Consider the following 21,201-nt stretch of genomic DNA (forward strand, 5'->3'; position numbering starts at 1 on the left):
CGTTCAACTTTTAGAACATGCACACGCTACATCCGACGTCCCGCTGAACCTACAACGCCGAGGACAACATGAAGAAACACGACCGTCAGGAAGTTGCCTCCAGAGAACAAACATCTGCACTTTGAATGAGCGGTGACAGTTTGTACAATCGGAGGAAAACTGAAAACTGCAGCAAAATAACAGATGGGAAACTTTATTATTCTCTGACACTGGGGTTTTAGCTCGTATTGAACCTGTCCATCCCATCACTCAACACTCAAGTCACATTATATATATACATATATGTTATTCAAAATGTTGTCGGTAGCAACAAGCCTCAGATAACAACACAAGATTTGTCCATGCTCCTTATAACGTAAAACATCATATGTCAGTTACTGGATTTGGCAAAAACACACTTGAACCCGACCAATATGGATTTTTGGGGCCGATGCAAATACAAATATTAGGGAATAAAACATTTTCCGATACCGATATATTGGCCCAAATATATTTTCATATTAATGTTTTTGAATATTATTGTAGAATATGACTTTGATTTGTGGAACCATAGGTTTGAGTATGTGTATATTGTACGAATATACACATTATTATACATATATATCAAGAAATAATGTCAATGATTGCTGAAATGATATTATGAAACCTTTATGACGACGAAATGTAATTGAGGATTGATATTTTACAGTTTTACTATCAACTTTATTATCAATAACTATATAAAAACTAACACATAGAACCTGGAAATAATAAAGAAAATAGACAGAATCTTTGATGTGAAATGTATAATTTTTGGAAGGCAAACAAACGATGTTCTTCCGATGGAAAATCAGGTGGATCACCGACGACTCCTCTTATACTCGGGAGGTTCTGTTAGAAAGCTCCAGCGAGCGGCTCCTGAGGCAGCAGGTGGTGGGAGGACTCACCGGAGCGTCACCTGTTCACTGAGGCACTAAATAGCTGCTGAAAGATGTCGTCTCACTCGGAGGCTCGTAACCTGGTGGCTGTGACCCTGGGAAGGGGGGGGGGGGTCACAAAGGGGTCAAAGAAAAGCTTAAAGAAGTGTTAAGAGAGAAGTTAAAGGGATAGTTCACCCAACAATCTAAATCTATTCATCCCCATGCCGATGGAGGGGCGGGTTCAAGTGCTTGAGACCACAAAACACTTTTACAGTTTGTTTAAAAATACTTTTTTCATAAACTTACTACAAACGGACAAAACATGACCTCCTTTATGAAAGTAATAAGCTAAAAATAATGCAGAAACAAAAGAGAACCACAGGTCGACTTCAGACCTCTGAACATGTGCCGTGTTGTGACCTTTTACACAACATAGAAGATATAAATAAAGAAATGATTTGTGCTGTTGCTTCATCCTCATCACACACTGACGAAGGTGGAACCGATATCCTGCCTCCTCCTACGCTGACGTGCAGGACAGTCAGCCGCTCCAGGCCGTGTTCTCTCCACAGCGAGTGTGTATGTCAGACTTGACTCAGAGACAAACAAGGAGTGGTGCACGTCCTTCATTAGAACCATCACGCTGGATGTAAACAATCTGAGGATGTTGCGGTGGCAGGACGGTGCCATGCGGGGGTGTGGAGCGCCCGTTCCTGCAGGTTTTCACAAAACAAGCGTCTTCTTCTTTTCGTCTTTGCCTCTCACTGCCAGGTCCACGTCTACGCCCGTTCTCTGTTACATCTGAGACGCTCATCTAATTGTGTGTTGCTTGATTTTTGGCTGCGCAGGTCTGGACTGATCCTCTCTTTTGTTCTTCTGCCTCTGTTTCAACACCACAGAACGCTTATTCCACTTTCTCCTGGAGTGAGCTTCAGGGACATGGCAAAACATTTACGTCATTCGAAACCGTGCAGGAAAAACCGAGTTAAAGGATGTTCCCTAACAAAACAAATGCGACTGTGCTGCCGCTGGTGAACGTGACAGGTCTTTTAAACAAAGCCCGTCAGAATCAGCCATGTGAAAACATCCCTGATGAGCCCTTTCCCCTCATGACAAGGACGGCTTATTGTGGTGACTCTTGTTGTGCTGCGGGAGCCGAGAGGCAATCAGGGTGATTCCAGTCGGGCTCTCACCCAGATAAACAGACAGGGCACACGGAACAAGGCTCCCTGGATATTTATGTGCGCCAAGGAGGTATGTCAGGAATGTGGAAGCGGCAGGTGACCTCTCTATATCTCCGAATAAGGCCGGCTGACAATTGTTTATTGCTGCTTTTGGCAGGTCACCGTAGTTTGTGTTTGTTTACGGGAGGAATGTGTGTGGAGCCGTAAAGAACGGCCACTGTTTGAAATTCCCCCCGAAAAAAATATTTATACAGAAACAAAATATCATGATTTGAACTTCTAGAGATGAGTCTTTAGTGTTGTTCCATCACTTTAGTCCAGTTTGTAATTTCTCAACACAAACTGGCTTGATTTTTAAAAATAACTTTTGTGGAGACATTTATGATCCCAGGGGATGGACCCTACAGACTTTGCTGACCCCTTGACCTTTGGTGAACTTCTGACTTTTCTTCCTGTGCCATCATCAAGTCAAACCATTCATTGGGTTTGTCCGTCCATCCTCTTCTGCTGATCTGAGATCAGGTCACGGAGGCAGCTGGCGAAGCTGGAAGGGATCTCAAGGCGTTCCCAGGCCAAATGGGATATGAAGTCATTCCACTGAGTTCTGGGTCGACCCATTCCAAAGTCTAGGCTGAAAACAAAGGAGCCTTTGCCGTCACAATCTGTCAGGAGATATTAGACGAGCAGAATCTGTTAGGGTCAGACACGTCTTTATAAAGAAAAGCTTAGAAGTGGCTGCCCGTGCTTCTCCGAGCTCCCTCCGGATGTCCGACCTCTGAACCCTGCATCTCTAAGGCTGAGCCCAGCCGCCCGATGCAGAGAGTTTATTCTGGCTTCAAGATATTCCCATGAGCCTCAGCTGTATTAAACCAATAGTTGCAAAACACCAACATGTTAGCTCTGTTATGCTGATGAAAAGCATCATTGTGCTTAAATACATTCTCTCAAACTTCAAGCATGGCTGTAGATTCACTTTCACTTTCACCTCGTTTGGTCTGAAACTTCTGACTTTTCAGTTTAATAAAAAAAGCAGGTGTGAAAGTTGCCGTGACCCATAATCTGCACCAAAACTTTGTCCGACCCAGAGAGGTGGTGTCAGTGTGGATCAGCCTGAAACCTGGTTTGGTTTGTTTGCACGTTTTTTCAGATAGTTCAGACTTCCAAAGAACTTGAGTGAAAGCCTTTGCAAACTCTCTGCTAAACTGCATCATTAGCGACAGACTTAACGCAGGAAACAAGTTGGTAATGAGTGACATCAGCGGATCAACAATGTCACTGCACTTGATTAAAAGAGCATGTGTCCCTAATTCCTTGGGAATTCAGTGAATATCGAGGCCAGCGAACCAGAAAAGTGATTAAAAAGTTGTCACTGCTTCGCTGCTGCTTGAGTTATTCCACTGTTATGAGCGTCCTTTTTTATTCTCCAGCAATAAACAGCTGGTTTACAGCTGTGACATCGCTGATGGTCAGAACAGGCTGCTGCTGTATTCATTCGCCAAATTTCACAGGAGGCCCCATTAGGATTGAACAGAATCAGCAGTTATACGCTCTCAGCGGCAATTATATCAGATGATTCAGAACTCCCAAACTCCTTTTTTCCCCCAACCCACTGAGCTCTGGAATGCAAATTACATTGTCCATGGACGCCCATGAAAAGAAGCTGGCACACCGTGGCCTCCTAATAGGCTGAAGATGGAACTGGATCAAGATTACATTCCTAGACACGATTAGATATTTAGAAATCACAGAGCGCCTGCGGCAACCACTGTCTTCTGCCTGCTAATGGTCCTGGCTCGGGCACAGCAATGTCATGGGTGAATACTCCAATGAGTCGTTTATTAGGAATTTTATGGGAGCAGGGAGGGGACTCAGTGAAAGATACGCACAGGTGGTCAGCTGGTGGGTCTGGATCACCGGAAAATGTATTTCGAGCCGGAGAGTTCATCGGATCTAATTGCGTTTGCCCCCGTTTTGAGTGCAAAGTGCAAACAGGCACTTCATCCTGCAGAATTATAAACCAGGACTTTTTATTCTCACCATTTTTCTAGCCGAGCCGGTTCTGCATTAGCCAGACAGACAGTACGAGTGCTGGTGTTGACAGGTGAATGTATACGGGGGCTAATTTGGCCAGTGAAGCTCTGTGTTTGTTTGCATTGTGTTGGTTAATTGCCGTAGAGAAGCACAGAGGGGGTCGGCGGTGTGTGTGTGTGTCTGTCTGGGTCCTGCATTGTGCACGGAGCAATAACACCAGTAATCTCCCACGGGAGTGTGTGACCTCAGGCAGAGTCTCACCCGCGGCGGAGCAACAAACACACACTTCAGCACCTTTGCACAGCTGAGGGGTCGCTGCACTGCACGGCCGCAGAGAGCAATTCTGAATCTGTTCAGGTTGAATCTGTTCATTGCTGATTTAATTTGACCAGTGCAAAGCCCAAAGATTCATATTAGAAAAGGAAAAGCAGCAAATCCTCACGTTTATGAAAGTGCAGAAGTAAATGTTTACTGGATAAATTAACTCCAAAATGAGAGGGAGCGTGGATGCACAACAACGACGCACAACACAAAGAACAACGAAATAAGCAGAGATCCACAGGTGCACACACAGTTTTCAATAAACGGTTTGGCAGGTGTCATTGTTTTGGAATTTTGTTTGCAAATCACAGTTTCCCATCATCCAACTTATCACTGATCTAAAATCAAGAGATATTCAGTTCATACAACAGAGAAAAACATGAAATCCACAGATGTTAGAAGCTAGACCAAGCAAATATTTGATATTTTACATACTGAAACAATAAATTGATGAACAAAATACTTGCTTTTGATAATCTGGTGATTTACTAATAGATGTTAAGCTCTAGTCTGCTCTTTGATGATGGATCAGAGAAAAGCAAATGTGAAAACTTCTCTTCACGTTGATTGTTACTGTAAAATACGAGCTGCTGAGTGGGAAAAGTACCTCATGTCATCTTCTGATGTTGAAATTGAAAGCAGTGGGAATAAGTTCAGAGGCTACAGCTGTTTGTAAAGTGACGGCAGATTGGACACAAACGAGAGAGTTTCAGTTGTCCAATCTCTACTACTCTAGTTTTAATGAAAACTCTATTCTGACGATAACTAGAGAACCAGAATAACCAAAGGCACAAATATATATGCATGTTAAACTAATACACCAACGATGAGTTTATCATCTATCGTGTTTTATCACCTGGCACAAATATTTACGAGCCAACCACAAAACAGTCCAGGGATGTTTTTCCAAGTGAGCACGACACAACTTCCAGTGAATATTTAACGAGATCAGACTTAAAATGTATTTCTGTCACCTCTGCCAGTAAATCCTTTTTTAATTATTAACCGACAGCTGAATCACCAGCGGATTCACACGAAATTACCTGGAAGTCTCAGATTCTGCAGAACGCCATGGTCGTATTAAAGATCCAGGGATCAGGCCGAGACCTGTTCGGATGATGAACCTCAGTAGAGAGAGAACATTTCTTTTCTTTATTACTTCTCTCCTCATTGCTCTAACTCTTTCCTCGTCCCCTCTCTGCGATTTCCAATCCTAATTTCTCTAGTCCTCTCCACGTTTCTGATTTTCTTTCCTCATTCCACCTTTCCCCTCTCTCCCCTGGCTTCATTTATCCTTTCTCCATCCTCTTCTTCTCTTCTCATTGCTTTTCCTTTTTCTTTATTTTCCTCTCTCTTTTCCTCATCATCCTTGATTTGTTATGTTTTCTCTCCTTCTTTCTCTTGTTGCCCCTCTCCTCATCTTTCCCCTCCTCTCCTTACCCAACCTCCACTCAGTTCTCCTTGTCTCCTTTCCTTGCTCCTCCAATCCTTTTCTCCTTACTCACATTCTTTCCCTGTTTTCTCCTCATTTCGACCATGCAGCAAAAACATGAAAGAAGGGGAAAGGGTAAAAAAAAAGGAAGACAAACACATGCACACGCCTGTTCAAGGAACACACATACTTCTGCAGTGAATGTGTGTGGCAGCATGTGTGTATTCCGATGAATTTCTCCTTGATCCTTTTATTTATATTTTCTTTGGCCAAAAACAGCAGCACATTTCTCCTGCACATGTGCTTTCCTCTTCTTCACAGACGGAGTTTACAGAATAACAACTGAACACTAACAGGAGTCTTAAATGAGCTTAAACAAGCTCCTAAATTGTGCGTTACTCAAACACGACTCGGTCGATTTGTTCGCTCGGGTCAACGCCTTCCCAAAACAACACTGAGCACAAGTGAACCATCCCGGCACCTGAAGAGGAGAAGCGTCCGCAGGCTGAAAGGAGCTGGAGTCTCCACGAAGGTTCCTGATCTCAGACGGAGACTCGCAGGCACCAGAGGACTCAGCTCAGCTCTGACCTCAGGACCCTTCAGGGTACAGCTTCCAACTCCAGACGTCTGCACCAGCGTTCAGCTGCATCACAGGGAGCACTGTGCAAATCTTTCTGTGAAGCTCATGACTCTGAAACCTGTTGCATTAGATGTGCAGGAACAAAAGCTGTGCAGCCAAAAGAGCTCGAGTTTCTCTGTGTTGGTGAATGACAAATGGAATAATTACTTATCTGTCATGGATGGATCTGTATAGGATCACCAGGTAATCAAAACATGTCCTGTCTGTATGATAAGAGCCTTCACTGACTTCTATCTCTGTTTGTTTGCAGATATACGGCAATATGAAGACTTTAATTTACAGAATAAACAAAGACAGATGTAACAGCATGAAATTTGGAGCAACAGCGTCTGAAGTTTAATGTGTGAAGGATTAAGCACGACGTCACCAAACTGCTCTCACACTGATTAATCACTGACTAACAATGGTTTCACTGGACCTACAATGAAAGCATCTGTTCACTACCGGCATCTGTGTGAAATCAGGACTGAAATATTAGTGGAAACACTCAAGGTGAAGACTAATTATTACGTATTTAACAAGGAACTGCACATCACTTAACATTACTGTATATATGCAAGAGTTAGAAGCTGTATTTCCTCTCCCTGCAGAATATATCAATAAAATTACAAAGGTTTTGAAACAAGGAACCCATTATACAAGGTTTCAATGCACTAATTAAATATGCAACATTCCCTCTTCTTCTTCTTCAAATTGAAGAACAAACGTAGAAATGATGTAGTCTGGAGGAAGTCCCCCCAACTGTCACTGTTTTACTTTAAATAAGATATTAAAATATATAACATTTGTATTTTGATTTATTCTCATTTTTTAATCATATTTTGTATTTGATTTTCCATTTCATTTGACTTTATCAGAGGTCAAATCTCGATCCAGGTGTTTCTGCAGCTCCACTGCCTCAGGCTCCTCTCAAGTGAACTCACGTCGGCTCCTAGCGGTTACAGCTGGAACTGCAAACAGCTGAGGGGCTCACATTCTACTGAAAACACATAGTTTTCGTTTTTGTGAACAATAAGCAGCAGCATCGTGTGAATTAAGCAATAAGAGCGAGGACCTCACATCTGCTGCAGATGTTGTCTATGCGCCACAGGTGCATTAAATAAAAAACATATGCTCTGGGAAACAACACTGGAGGGAACTTGCGTGACTTTCTGTGATGTGTTGTTCTCACCGTGCGCAGACCAACTACTGGAATATCACATATTACATTAATTTGCAAGGGGCGTGCGTGCGTAATGGGAACGTGCGCGGTGGAAATGGCCCAGAGGAGTGATGGATGGATCCAGTGAGAGGAAACACTGCTCCATTAAAAGTCTGAGCGCAACAAAGTGATGCTGGTCCCTCAGTGGAAACAAGCCTCTCTCTCTCCCTCCCTCTATCTCTCTCTCTCCCTCTCTCTCTAAGAGGATAAGCTCGTCCCTTTTTCTCACCCTCACCCTGATTGGACGAGGCCACTTCTTCAGGAATGGCATCAAACTATTTAAATAGCACTTTGTCCTGCCTCGGCTTAAAAAGGGAGTTTCTTAGCGGACGACAGGAGCGAGAACAAGTTTTTAACATCAAGAATTTTTCCCTGAGGAATTTTATTTTTTTATTTTTTAGTTAATCCTGCGTGAATTCAATCTTTTTTTCTGGATTTCTAACACACTCCTGTGGGATTTTAATCACTGTGGCGCTGCTGTTTTCAACGAGCAGGTGAGTTGAGGATATTCTTGTGATTTCTGCAGCTGCACGAATGATTGACTTTAACTTGAATGATCCCTGAACCTGCTGCATGTGTGTGTTATCTGTGACAGGCTGCAGGTTTGGTGCTGCACCATGAAGCTCACAGGGATATTTTTGCTGTTGATGGTTTGGAGCTGCGAGGCTGCGAGAGTCGCAGGTGAGTTTTTGGGAAAGTTTTTGCAAACTTTCAAAAAGGGAAATTGGACTTTGTGGTAAATGCAAAAAGATGGAGTGCGTTTTAGAAAAGCATTGAAGGTGAAAAGATCCAGTGAAGAGCCAAAGACACACAGACTGACCCCTGCTTCTTATTATTATTATTCATCCCCAGAGAGCAGAGACGACAATAGCGTGCACGACTTGTTCGATCTCATCCAAGTCCCCAAGAAGAACCACGGGGTCACCCTGGTGAAAGGAGACGACCCGTACAGCCCTGCCTACAAGATCCTCAACCCGGACCTGATCCCCCCGGTCCCCGAGGGCGCCTTCAGGGACCTCATCGACTCCATCCACGCCGAGAGAGGATTCCTCCTCCTGCTGAACTTCAAGCAGTTCAAGCGGACCCGGGGCAGCCTCCTCACCGTGGAGAAGCAGGACGGCTCCGGACCCGTGTTCGAGATCGTGTCCAACGGCAAAGCCAACACCTTGGACATAGTTTTCTCCACCGAGAACAAGCAGCAGGTGGTGTCCATCGAGGACGTGGACCTGGCCACGGGTCACTGGAAGAACATCACCCTGCTGGTGCAGGAGGACCGGGCGGTGCTGTACGCGGGATGCGAGGAGGTGAACACCGCGGAGCTGGAGGCGCCCATCCAGAGCATCCTGACCCAGGACACCCCGCTGACCGCCCAGCTCCGGATCGGGAAGGGAGCCGTGAAGGACAGGTTCATGGTGAGAGAGGACTGGAGACCATGTAGTTTGAACTCATCAGATTTGAGATATTAAGATCAGCGAAGAGAAGTAGTCACCGTTATGGTTTATGCGCAACCGTGCGTAAAAGCGCGCACATGGCACGGATGGAATTGATGATTAATCCAGTTGCGATGACGAGATGTTTTTTATTCAATGTTGCACCGAGTTAAAGTTTAAACTTGAACCTCGATGCTTGCAGGGGGTCCTACAAAATGTGAGATTTGTGTTTGGAACAACTCTGGAAGCCATCCTCCGCAACAAAGGATGCCAGAACTGTGAGTAATCGAAACCACGATCAAGTGTTTACTCATAGCTCATCTGCCTCATGCACTAACAAGTCTAAGCAAGATTGTATCAAAGAAATGTGTAAAAGCTTAACCCGCCTGCTGATTTCTAGAAAATAAAACACCCAGTCTTTAGGGTGTACGTTCTGAATACATGTTCATGGTAATTAATAGCTTCATTATGATTAAATCAACCTTAAAGATGAATGTGCAGATATGTGATTTGATTTATGTAACCGCTTCTCTTCCAGCATTGACATCCGACACCATGGTCCTGGAGAACATGAATGGTTCCTCAGCCATAAGAACAGAGTACACTGGACATAAGACCAAAGGTAAACACAGCTGCACGTCACCAGCTCACATCTGTTAATCAGTCAAAAGATCTGTGAGGACTGACAAGAATAGAGCAGAATAGAACGAGAGTAATAAAAAGTTTCTGTGTCAACAACTAATGGGGTTCCTCCCTGTGTGAAGACCTGCAGATGGTCTGTGGCTTCTCCTGTGAGGACCTGGTCAGCATGTTCAAGGAGCTGAAGAGTCTCGGTGTGGTGGTGAAGGAGCTGTCCAATGAGCTCCGACAGCTGGTGAGAAGGAAACCAATCTATCTGTCTGTCTGTCTGTCTGTCTGTCTGTCTGTCTGTCTGTCTGTCTGTCTGTCTGTCTGTCTGTCTGTCTGTCTGTCTGTCTGTCTGTCTGTCTGTCTGTCTGTCTGTCTGTCTGTCTGTCTGTCTGTCTGTCTGTCTGTCTGTCTGTCTGTCTGTCTGTCTGTCTGTCTGTCTGTCTGTCTGTCTGTCTGTCTGTCTGTCTGTCTGTCTGTCTGTCTGTCTGTCTGTCTGTCTGTCTGTCTGTCTGTCTGTCTGTCTGTCTGTCTGTCTGTCTGTCTGTCTGTCTGTCTGTCTGTCTGTCTGTCTGTCTGTCTGTCTGTCTGTCTGTCTGTCTGTCTGTCTGTCTGTCTGTCTGTCTGTCTGTCTGTCTGTCTGTCTGTCTGTCTGTCTGTCTGTCTGTCTGTCTGTCTGTCTGTCTGTCTGTCTGTCTGTCTGTCTGTCTGTCTGTCTGTCTGTCTGTCTGTCTGTCTGTCTGTCTGTCTGTCTGTCTGTCTGTCTGTCTGTCTGTCTGTCTGTCTGTCTGTCTGTCTGTCTGTCTGTCTGTCTGTCTGTCTGTCTGTCTGTCTGTCTGTCTGTCTGTCTGTCTGTCTGTCTGTCTGTCTGTCTGTCTGTCTGTCTGTCTGTCTGTCTGTCTGTCTGTCTGTCTGTCTGTCTGTCTGTCTGTCTGTCTGTCTGTCTGTCTGTCTGTCTGTCTGTCTGTCTGTCTGTCTGTCTGTCTGTCTGTCTGTCTGTCTGTCTGTCTGTCTGTCTGTCTGTCTGTCTGTCTGTCTGTCTGTCTGTCTGTCTGTCTGTCTGTCTGTCTGTCTGTCTGTCTGTCTGTCTGTCTGTCTGTCTGTCTGTCTGTCTGTCTGTCTGTCTGTCTGTCTGTCTGTCTGTCTGTCTGTCTGTCTGTCTGTCTGTCTGTCTGTCTGTCTGTCTGTCTGTCTGTCTGTCTGTCTGTCTGTCTGTCTGTCTGTCTGTCTGTCTGTCTGTCTGTCTGTCTGTCTGTCTGTCTGTCTGTCTGTCTGTCTGTCTGTCTGAGTGTCTGAGTGTGTGTGTGTAATGTACCAGCAAAGTAATGTTAGAGATACTCTGTATGTTCTGTTTGTACCATATATTATATTTTGGTTTGATCCCTGCAAGAAAAAACCTCATCTAACAATATCTGTGTTTCCTGTGTGTTTCTCCCGGACCTCCCGCCCCAGACGGATGAAAACAAGCTGATTAAAACCCGCATCGACATTCACAGCGGCGTCTGCATCCACAACGGCATCGTGCACAAGAACAGAGACGAGTGGACCGTGGACGACTGCACCGAGTGCACTTGTCAGGTGAGGTCTCCAGAGCTCCTACCAGCTCGGCTCTATTGTGCCTGAGGGGCTTCCACACACGTGTGAGGGGATGAACTCTTGTGCTCGGACTTGTCTGTGCATGCACACACACACACACACACACACACACACACACACACACACATACTTGACACCACTCGACTGATCTGGTCAGTAATGAGTAGTGTGAAGATCTGGCAGGAGACCAGCGGCCTTAACTGCGGTAATGAGAGGTCTGTTGTCAGAAGTTAATCTCAAGTGTGGCCTGGAGGTACTTAACCACACTTAAAGTGATGCATTGCAGGTAATTAACAACAAGACCTTGGCTCTGACAATTGGAAAGACGAGACAGATTCAAGTGCAAAATCCCTGGTGTGGAGGATCCCAGCATTTCACTGATCTACTTCACTATATAGTGACTTATATGTAGAGGAGTATATAGGAACATTACCTTGCATAGTTAGAGTCAGTTCCCAGAGTCATTGACAGTGCTCCCACACAGGTTGCACTGGCGAGCTGGTCTTACTTGTTTGGGGCTCGGTTCCCAGTTTGGCTTCACAGTGAATCTGACTTCCATTATTAAGACCCTGGCTTCATCCCCCCCCCCTGCCCTGAGCCAGTGGGCAGGTGGTTGTCGGCTGGGGTCTCCATCCCCGGCCAGGACTCTGCTCAACATCTGAGTTTCTACTGATATACAGTCCCGTGCCAGAAAAACTAAAAAGCAGAGGATTTAACGAGTTGTTTGCACGGATATGTATAAAACTTTGCTCTCTCAGCACCTGAACAGAATTTGGAAGAAAAAGGCCCCACATCCATATATTTGAGCTCATGTTTAACAATGAATCTAATCTCCCTGTTTCTGCAGAACTCTGCTACTGTTTGCCGCAAGATCTCCTGCCCCCTGATCCCCTGCGGCAACGCTACTGTTCCTGACGGAGAGTGCTGCCCCCGCTGTGGAACACGTAAGCATTTCTGCTCTCTACAGCCCCCAGTTAAAATCTGCACACTTATAGGAAGGTTTTCTGTTATTTCAGTTATGTAAACCTACATAAATGTCCCCTGTAGGATAGAGTGCACACGTCTCAACGAACAGACAGATCATTCAGACACCGACCCATTCACTGCACGAGCCGCTTCTGGGTTATTTGCCATATAAAACAAAAAAAAAGCCACAAATATTTCCCTTGATGTTCAGGTTTATATCCAAGAGAAAACATGTCAATTTTAAAGATGATTTAACTGCACTAACATCCGAGTAAATGAAAGGGTGCTTATGTGTTTGGAACACGGGCGCTTTGTGCTCCCAGGCATCTTTGAATCTTCAAGCTGAAATGGCTGCAATTTGCTAAATTGGTTAAAGCGGGATGGAAAATTGCTCGGCTGTTTAGTGGAGCCCATCCTCTACATGAGCAAAAGGGACAAGTTCTTCATACCTATATGCAAACTTGGCTGCAGTGCCTCCCTTAAACCTAAATAAACAAGGGCAGCCGCATTCATCCTGACCTCAGCCACTTGTTGAAGTCATTACATACCCAGAGCAAATCTGTTTCCTCTTCAGGAAAACACAAGTCGACGGGGCATCCCTGTGTGTCTCAGGGACAGTGGCTCTGTCTGTTTCTCTCAGTGTGTTAGTCTGTGCCCTCCCTCTCTAAATCCTCACTATTACTCCTCTGCTTTTAGAGCTTTCTCTCCTCATTTAGGCTGGGGGGTGTTTGCGAGGGGGTGCCGCCTCCCTGGAATAGCTCTTTTATTGTCTCCCTTCTTCCCCTCTCACTCATATTCTCTCCCTCCTACTCAGCGAGCGACTATGCGGAGGACGGCTGGTCGCCGTGGTCTGAATGGACCCATTGTTCCGTGTCATGTGGGCGGGGCATCCAGCAGCGTGGGCGCTCCTGCGACCGTATCAATAACAACTGTGAGGGCACCTCGGTGCAGACCCGCGACTGCTACCTCCAGGAGTGTGACAAGCGCTGTGAGTTAACACAACAAACCCTAAAGCACACACAAACAAATCAGTGGATCCTGTGAATCAGCCAGCCTGAGACTTAATGTGGGTGCCAACGATTTGTTTGCCTGATAGCTGACCTCTGACCTTTCTTTGTGGCCTTCAGTCAAGCAGGACGGCGGCTGGAGCCACTGGTCACCCTGGTCTTCCTGCTCTGTCACTTGTGGTTCTGGTGTCATCACCCACATCCGCCTCTGCAACTCCCCCAACCCTCAGCTCGGAGGCAAGGACTGCGTGGGAGAGGGCCGACAAACGGAGAAATGTCAGATGTCTCCGTGCCCCAGTAAGTCCCATCATCTGATATTCACTGCCTGGTTGTATTTATGTGTTCTGAACCGCACTTGGAGGAATTAATCACGTTTTTCTTCTCATCTCCTGCAGTTAATGGCAACTGGGGGCCGTGGTCACTGTGGGACACATGCAGTCTGACCTGTGGAGGTGGTGTCCAGACTCGTAAACGCCTGTGCAATGACCCTGAACCACAATACGATGGCAAAGAGTGTGTTGGTGAAGCCAAAGTCACACAGATATGCAACAAGAAATCCTGCCCTGTCGGTGAGAGCTTCCACATGTTACCTATGGCTGAAACATTATTTTTGTTTTGATACTTAGCTGTAATATACTATATTAGATCTCCTTTCACAACAAGGTCATAACTTACATGTGAATGATACAGATCAGATGATGTATTGATAATGAGCGTTGTTGGTTTTCAGATGGGTGTCTGTCCAACCCCTGCTTTGCCGGAGCAAAATGCACCAGTTTGACTGATGGTTCCTGGAAATGTGGCAAGTGTCCAGCTGGTTACAGCGGCAACGGTATCAAGTGCAAAGATGTCGACGAGGTAAAAATGAATCAGACGTCGTGATACAAACATGTAGAGACTAACAAGTGTTTATCTCAGTGTTCACACATTTTCTTTTTATCCCGAAAAAACAGTGCAAAGAGGTGCCAGACGCTTGCTTTGAGTTCAATGGCGTCCATCGCTGTGAGAATACAGAACCAGGCTACAACTGCCTGCCCTGTCCCCCCCGCTACACAGGACCCCAGCCCTTTGGCAAAAGTGTAGAGAATGCTGTGGCTCACAAACAGGCAAGTCCAGTCTTGGGGCCAAAGCTATGACAGGAAGAGATACAAGTTGATGAATTGTATGATAAATAAATACAGATAACAAGCATGGTTGTGTAAGGTATAACTTGCATTGCTTCAGGGCAGGACCAGGCTCACTGACTGTGATGAATGCCTGCCTTTATGAGAACAGAATGCCATGAATTTGGACTATGCAAAGCCGGTGTGATTTGAGCCGATTGTTCAAACTATGCGTCTCTCCTACAGGTGTGCACACCCCGTAATCCCTGCCTCGATGGAAGCCACGACTGCAACAAAAACGCCCGCTGCAACTACCTCGGACACTTCGCCGATCCCATGTACCGCTGCGAGTGTCGGCCCGGTTACGCCGGCAACGGCCATATCTGTGGAGAGGACACGGATCTCGATGGATGGCCCAACGCTGACTTGGTTTGTGTGGAGAACGCCACCTACCACTGCAAGAAGGTGAGGTTACAATGAAGCGATAAGGCTTAACTATGATCACGATTTATAGTTGTGAGTGTACGTTTTTGCAGAGTTAAAGTTACGTGTGTCTGACCACGTTGTCTGTTTTTCAGGACAACTGCCCCAACCTCCCTAACTCTGGGCAGGAAGATCACGATAAGGACGGCATTGGAGATGCTTGTGACAGTGATGATGACAATGATGGCATTCCTGACGACAGGGTGAGTGAACCCTCTCCAGATGTGGCCTCAACACTGAACAAGGGACTGTGTGTGTGGGATTTTTTTGCATTCATCATTCATGCTGTCCAATAAAAGGGCAGGTGGAGAGGGGGAAGGGGAGTGGAGGCTCGGCAGGAAAGCAAATGTTTCTCCCGTGCCTGAGCCAAAACCTCAAATTCCATTAAATTCCAACACCGAGGCACCGCTCTGAAGGAGCTGCACTGTGTGTTTGCTAAGCCCAACATTAGATGTGGGACAGGGCCTAAAAATAAAAGCAGCCTTTCATTCTGCAAACACTCCATTCCTGCAAATAGATCCGCTCTCACTAAAACAGCAAATGACAAGTGTTTCTCTTTCTTTCCCTTTTTGAAACAGGACAACTGTCCATTCATCTTCAACCCCAGGCAGTACGATTATGACCGTGATGACGTGGGTGACCGCTGTGATAACTGCCCTTACAACAGCAATCCAGACCAGACAGACACAGACAACAATGGAGAGGGAGATGCCTGCGCTGTGGACATCGACGGAGATGGTGAGAACTGGAAACTCAATTCATCCGGATGTCCACATCGTTTTGCTTTTTTTAGGGAAATGTATTTTAAACTTCTGAATTGGCTTTTGTTCATAAATGTTTCCTTCTATTCCCTAGGTATATTGAATGAGAAGGATAACTGTCCCTATGTGTACAACGTGGACCAAAGAGACACAGATCTGGACGGAGTTGGAGACATGTGCGATAACTGCCCTCTGGAACATAATCCTGATCAGGTGTGGACGCTCGCATATACACACCGCCCTTCCCCACTTCCTTCCACTTCACCAACCAACAATACTCCACATTCATCTCCCTGCCGTTCTCTATAGCTCAGCATATATCTCTCTTTCAGTTGAGAGAGAGCCGCAGTGATTAGCTGTCTAAGCTTTATCACGCCATGTAAAGGTGGAGTAAATCCTGTGCAGCTCAAGGGCACATCAGTTAAATAAGGCGTGGTGGGGGGCTAGGGGTCCTTTCAATGGCCCAATGACGTTATCTGGCTCATGTGAAGGAAGAGGCCCTAGACTGGATATTACTGAGGAATGGCCCTGGGCTGTGTCCACGCTCTGTCGGTGCACCGCGGCCCTGCTCAGTCCACCTGTGCCATGCTACACTGAGAAATAGGAATGTGTTCAACAACAAAAACGCAGGAGGATGGGGGGGGGAACTGGGGAGCATCCAAGTCCACACTGATGTGGTTTTTAAAGAGAGAATTTCACATCGCAATTAAGGCGGACAGAGACAAGTCAAGACAAGGGCACAGCAATGTTTTCTGCTTTTACAGAGTTCAAAACTACATAAACAAGCCCTCCTCAAAGGTTATTGTCTTAATGAGATCTTCAACAGCAGATGTTCTGCAGTTCCCCAAATCGTCTCAACCTCTGTCCTCCCTGCGCTCAATCGCTTTCCATTAACCCCTCGGCCCCAGTTTTTCTAAGTGCCGCAAGGTGTGTCTGGGTCTGCCAAGTAGGGCTTGCATGACTCCACCTTTCGCTGCAGACGTTGGTGCTCAACAAGACAATTGGAGTCGTGAAGCGAGACAGAGTCCTGAAGAGTGATGTTTGAATGTCAGTGGATAAAAACTGCCGACAGAGCTTAGACAAATTGAGCATGGCAGCTTTATGGAAGCAGAGAGTGATTGGACCCTAAGGAAAGTTCATAATGAAAGAAGGGGAGGCGGAATGACAGAAAAAGGGCTGCAGGAAACTTTGATGGAAGGAAAAGTACATGTTGGAATGTAATCACTAATTTTATCATGCTAATACTTCCCAGTCCCCTTAAGCTATACATTAAGTCATAACTAATGCCAAAACATTGCAGGTGGATTCAGATGACGACCGCGTGGGAGACAAGTGTGACAGCAACCAGGACATCGATGAGGACGGACATCAGAACAATCTGGACAACTGCCCGTACATCCCCAATGCCAATCAGGCTGACCATGACAAGGACGGCAAGGGAGACGCCTGTGACCATGATGACGACAATGATGGCATCCCCGACGACAAGGACAACTGCAGACTGGCCTTCAACCCTGACCAGCTGGACACTGATGGTGAGCAGAATGGGTCACGTTTCAAATGAAAAGGATTAAGGTTGTATAGGTTATATACTGTAGGTCTTCATAACTAATGATTATACAACATTTTTCAGGTGATGGCCGAGGAGATGCTTGCAAAGACGACTTTGACCAGGACAACGTGCCGGACATCTATGACGTGTGTCCCGAAAACTTCGGCATTAGTGAGACAGACTTCCGCCAGTTCCAGATGGTTCCTCTGGACCCGAAAGGCACCTCCCAGATTGATCCTAACTGGGTGGTACGCCATCAGGGCAAAGAGCTCGTCCAGACTGTCAACTGTGACCCTGGCCTTGCTGTTGGTGAGCAAGACGTGTGATTGTCAACACAATGTGCATAATTTTCCAAGGGTTTGTTTACAGTCCCCTAACTTGATTGTTCTTCTTCGTCAGGGTACCACGAGTTTAATGCAGTGGACTTCAGTGGGACCTTCTTCATCAACACAGAGAGGGATGATGATTATGCCGGCTTTGTGTTTGGCTACCAGTCCAGTTCCAGGTTCTATGTGGTGATGTGGAAGCAGATTACGCAGACCTACTGGTCAAATAAGCCCACCAAGGCCCAGGGGTATTCTGGCCTTTCCATTAAAGTGGTAAATTCCACCACTGGTCCTGGAGAGCACCTCAGAAATGCCCTCTGGCACACCGGGAATACCACGGGACAGGTAAGACCAAGGTCAAGGATTTTTCTGTGATATCAGGGATGTGTGAGAAGATAATCAGATGACTCATATTTCCCTGTGTTATTTGCTTCAGGTCCGCACTCTCTGGCATGACCCAAAGCATGTCGGATGGAAAGACTTCACCGCCTACAGATGGCATCTGATCCACAGACCGAGAACAGGACATATTAGGTGGGTACATTATATTCAATAGTCCACAGAGAAGTATTACGTGTTTCCTGGGTTTGACGTTGAAATCCAAACTTGAACTTTTCCATTTTTCCCACAGAGTTGTGATGTACGAGGGCAAAAAGATCATGGCAGATACCGGTAGCATCTATGACAAGACTTACGCGGGTGGCAGGCTAGGTCTTTTTGTCTTCTCACAGGAGATGGTATACTTTTCAGACCTCAAGTATAACTGCAGAGGTAAGGATCTATTTTAATTCCTAGTCCTAAAATCAACATCCCTTACATGACTGTATCCAACTCCTTATGTCGTGTGTCTCTCTCTTTCAACAGATGCATAAATGGGTGGCGCAGGAAGTTCTGAGGAATGCACCTTTTTTTGTATAAAGTATGAACTTATGTATTCTGATGCAAAGTCCAGGGACCGATCTATTTCCGCGACTCTTTCTCCAGCGGCACGCACACTCGGACGGGGCGGAGGGCATGTGGTCAGCCTCAGGGTAACTTGAAGCTGGTTTTGGGCAGAGCACCAACCGGCTGACTGCCAGTGGAGGATCAGAGAGCCCCTTCTCCTCCACCCGAAGCATCCACGAGCGCAGGGAGAGCTGGGGGGGAAAGAAAGCAAAGCCCTCCAGCTCTGCCAGTAGGACACCAACACCTTTCTATCCCAGCTCTGCCTGCCTTCTTGCTCTCTGAAAGATCTCATTCATCTCTCTGCGGGAGCAGCTTCCCCATAGACAACTATGCACTTCCAAGCCTTTAAATCCCTCCGTCTTTCTAGCTCACTTTACCACCCTGTGTGCCTTTCTGCTTTACCCTCTGGACGGACATCCCAAAGAAAAAAGAGACTGATGAAATATTCCCTTTTGCTTTACCAGATCTGCCAGGATGTAGATTCTGAATGGTTCAACTTTTGAGGACTCAAAAGGAGGAAGACAGCGACAACCTTTGTTGTTTCAGACTTTTGGGAGTCGAGTTAGAAATAAGGGCAAGATGATGATGTAGATGTTTGTGTTCATGCGTGTACTGTATGTGGAAGATTGGTCATGAATGGAACAAGAAAGTGTTTTTTATCTACCCGAGAAGCTCTGTAGAGAGGAACTATGGAGAGGAGAAATACAAAATTTAGGTTAGGTATCTTTTGAACATACAGATATGATGGGCTTTATTGATTTTGTCTAGTTGAATAAACAACTCTCAGGGTGAGATGGAAGTTACAATCTTCCCATATTAAACCAGTAAATAAAAATAAAGAGGATTACATTTTACAAAGAATTTGTCTAGAGCCGATATTCCCAAAGTTCTCCCCATCTTAAATTCTAGGTCACTGAAGCGATTGATCTCCCTCCATTTTTGAGGATTTCAAATTGAAATTATGTAAATATATGTAATTTATTGACTCTTGCCTACAATGTAGGCAGCAAAGGAAATTTGAATACTTTGAAAAAGTAAAAATAAATGATCCAATATCGCTATAAAAGCTGAAATCAGGTCCAGTCAGCTGTCAAACGCAGAATGCATGATCTGGTCAGTGTCTTATCATCTCCCGCTGCACAGAGTGAATTAGGTTTTCTTCAGATTGGTCCATTGGCATGAAGTGTTGGTGACTTGTGTGCCTTTTCTTCAGAGAGAGAGATGAAACAAACAAAATCTTTGATGTACAAATATTACCTCATTGCTGTTGTATAATTTGATTGAGCAGAAACAACCTTATTCCTTTGACATGACGGACAAATCTAAGTGCTACTGTAGCATGAGCTGTAAATAGTACGACATTTCATATATAAAAGAACGCAACCGAGCTCCCGATCCCACGATCTACCCCAGTGAAAATGGGAGGTGTCTTTTTTTGTTTTTATATAAATAATTTTGCTTTATCATGTTTGTCCAGTGCTGTTCTTAGCAGATAAATTATTGCTCTGTTTTGTCCTAGCTGTTCGTGAGAGATTGACATGTATGTGTGTGTGTTTGTGTGCGATTGTGCGTGTGTAGATAAATGCTATTTAAATAATTTATCAGGATTTGCTGCCTTACAAAAAACGGCACGTCCATCTGTATAAACGGTTTGCACACTGACGTGAGGATGTTCTGTTCTTTATGGTTTTTACCTTTATTTTGGTTATTGTGTATCAATGTTACCATTATTTTTGTACAATTAGTTTGCTTGTCCGGAAACATTTTCTTAGTTGTAAAAAAAAAAAAGGCAAAAAATGCTGTTTTTATTCATAGCGACTATTTTGTTACATACGTCAAGACAATAAATAGTTGTGAAAATTCTCAAACCTGTCGATGCTTTTGTTTTTGTCCGATTTTACCATTCTCTATTCAGCTGTAAGTCCTATTAAATGATGCGGAAATACAAAGACATCGACTCACACCACTATTGGCCTCAAGCTGGATTTGATTTGTAGCCACAGCGCCCGGCACTTGAACACACTCAGAGTCCAAGTGATCGCTCAGATCCCCTGAGGCAGAAGCCGAGTTGTACTTTCAGGCCTTTCTCTGTGCAGACAGACACACATCGCCTCTGTGATGAAGGCCACATGAGGAATGTGACACAAATGTCTGCTCCTCAGCCTGATGTGCCCGACCTCTGTGATCTGCACTGACCCTCTGCGAAAAGGTTAAACAACACAGAGAGCAAATATTAGGATGACACAAACCTTGACATTGAGTTAATGGCTGTGGAGGACAGACGCTAAAATAGACAACTTGTGGATGAATTAACAGAAACACAACTAACTATACTAGTTTTAATAAATGCTACTCTGACTCTTTGCAAACTTGAAAATCTGCACAAAGGTCCAAGGACAATCAGATCTGATACAAACTGAAGGAACCAGTTGAAACCAGTGGCTGCAGCCTTTTTTTTTTCTAGACTTCACATTTCACAGTTTTCTCGCCTACATTAAAAAGCACTTTTTTTGCTATGAGACTACATGTGAACAGACCTGTTAGCAAGTCCTATCAAATCTACAGAGACATATTGTCAAACCTGAAAACAACCCTTGAGGAAACAATCTCCTCAACCCAAGCAAACTGGTTTTAGTAGCAGAAAGTCTGACTGGTGTCTGGTTGTGTACACTTGGAACCGAGTGGGTCTGTAATGAA

General features: G+C 45.3%; 1 protein-coding gene across 1 annotated transcript; it reads left to right on the top strand.

Annotated features, from left to right (window-relative positions):
• Positions 1 to 8,147: 8,147 nt before the first annotated feature.
• thbs1b (thrombospondin 1b) lies at positions 8,148 to 20,317 on the top strand. The gene is made up of 23 exons (XM_061091931.1): positions 8,148 to 8,202; positions 8,304 to 8,389; positions 8,561 to 9,120; positions 9,341 to 9,416; positions 9,677 to 9,760; positions 9,903 to 10,012; positions 11,218 to 11,343; positions 12,209 to 12,305; positions 13,142 to 13,315; positions 13,455 to 13,631; positions 13,730 to 13,903; positions 14,065 to 14,192; positions 14,288 to 14,440; positions 14,684 to 14,902; positions 15,016 to 15,123; positions 15,499 to 15,658; positions 15,776 to 15,894; positions 16,982 to 17,216; positions 17,315 to 17,542; positions 17,633 to 17,904; positions 17,996 to 18,093; positions 18,191 to 18,330; positions 18,424 to 20,317. Exons 2-23 carry the CDS (start codon positions 8,326 to 8,328, stop codon positions 18,429 to 18,431), a joined length of 3,510 nt encoding a protein of 1,169 aa, XP_060947914.1. The 5' UTR covers positions 8,148 to 8,202; positions 8,304 to 8,325; the 3' UTR covers positions 18,432 to 20,317.
• The last annotated feature ends 884 nt before the right edge of the window (positions 20,318 to 21,201 follow it).

This window comes from Limanda limanda, chromosome 18 (genome assembly GCF_963576545.1).
Source record: "Limanda limanda chromosome 18, fLimLim1.1, whole genome shotgun sequence".
NCBI classification, from domain to species: Eukaryota; Metazoa; Chordata; class Actinopteri; order Pleuronectiformes; family Pleuronectidae; genus Limanda; species Limanda limanda.

Excerpts from the sequence above, each read along its gene's own strand:
- thbs1b (XM_061091931.1), top strand. The coding sequence starts at position 8,326 with ATGAAGCTCACAGGGATATTTTTGCTGTTGATGGTTTGGAGCTGCGAG. Across the intron at positions 13,904-14,064 it reads CAAGAAATCCTGCCCTGTCG|ATGGGTGTCTGTCCAACCCC; the intron begins GTGAGAGCTTCC and ends GTTGGTTTTCAG. Across the intron at positions 14,441-14,683 it reads ATGCTGTGGCTCACAAACAG|GTGTGCACACCCCGTAATCC; the intron begins GCAAGTCCAGTC and ends TCTCTCCTACAG.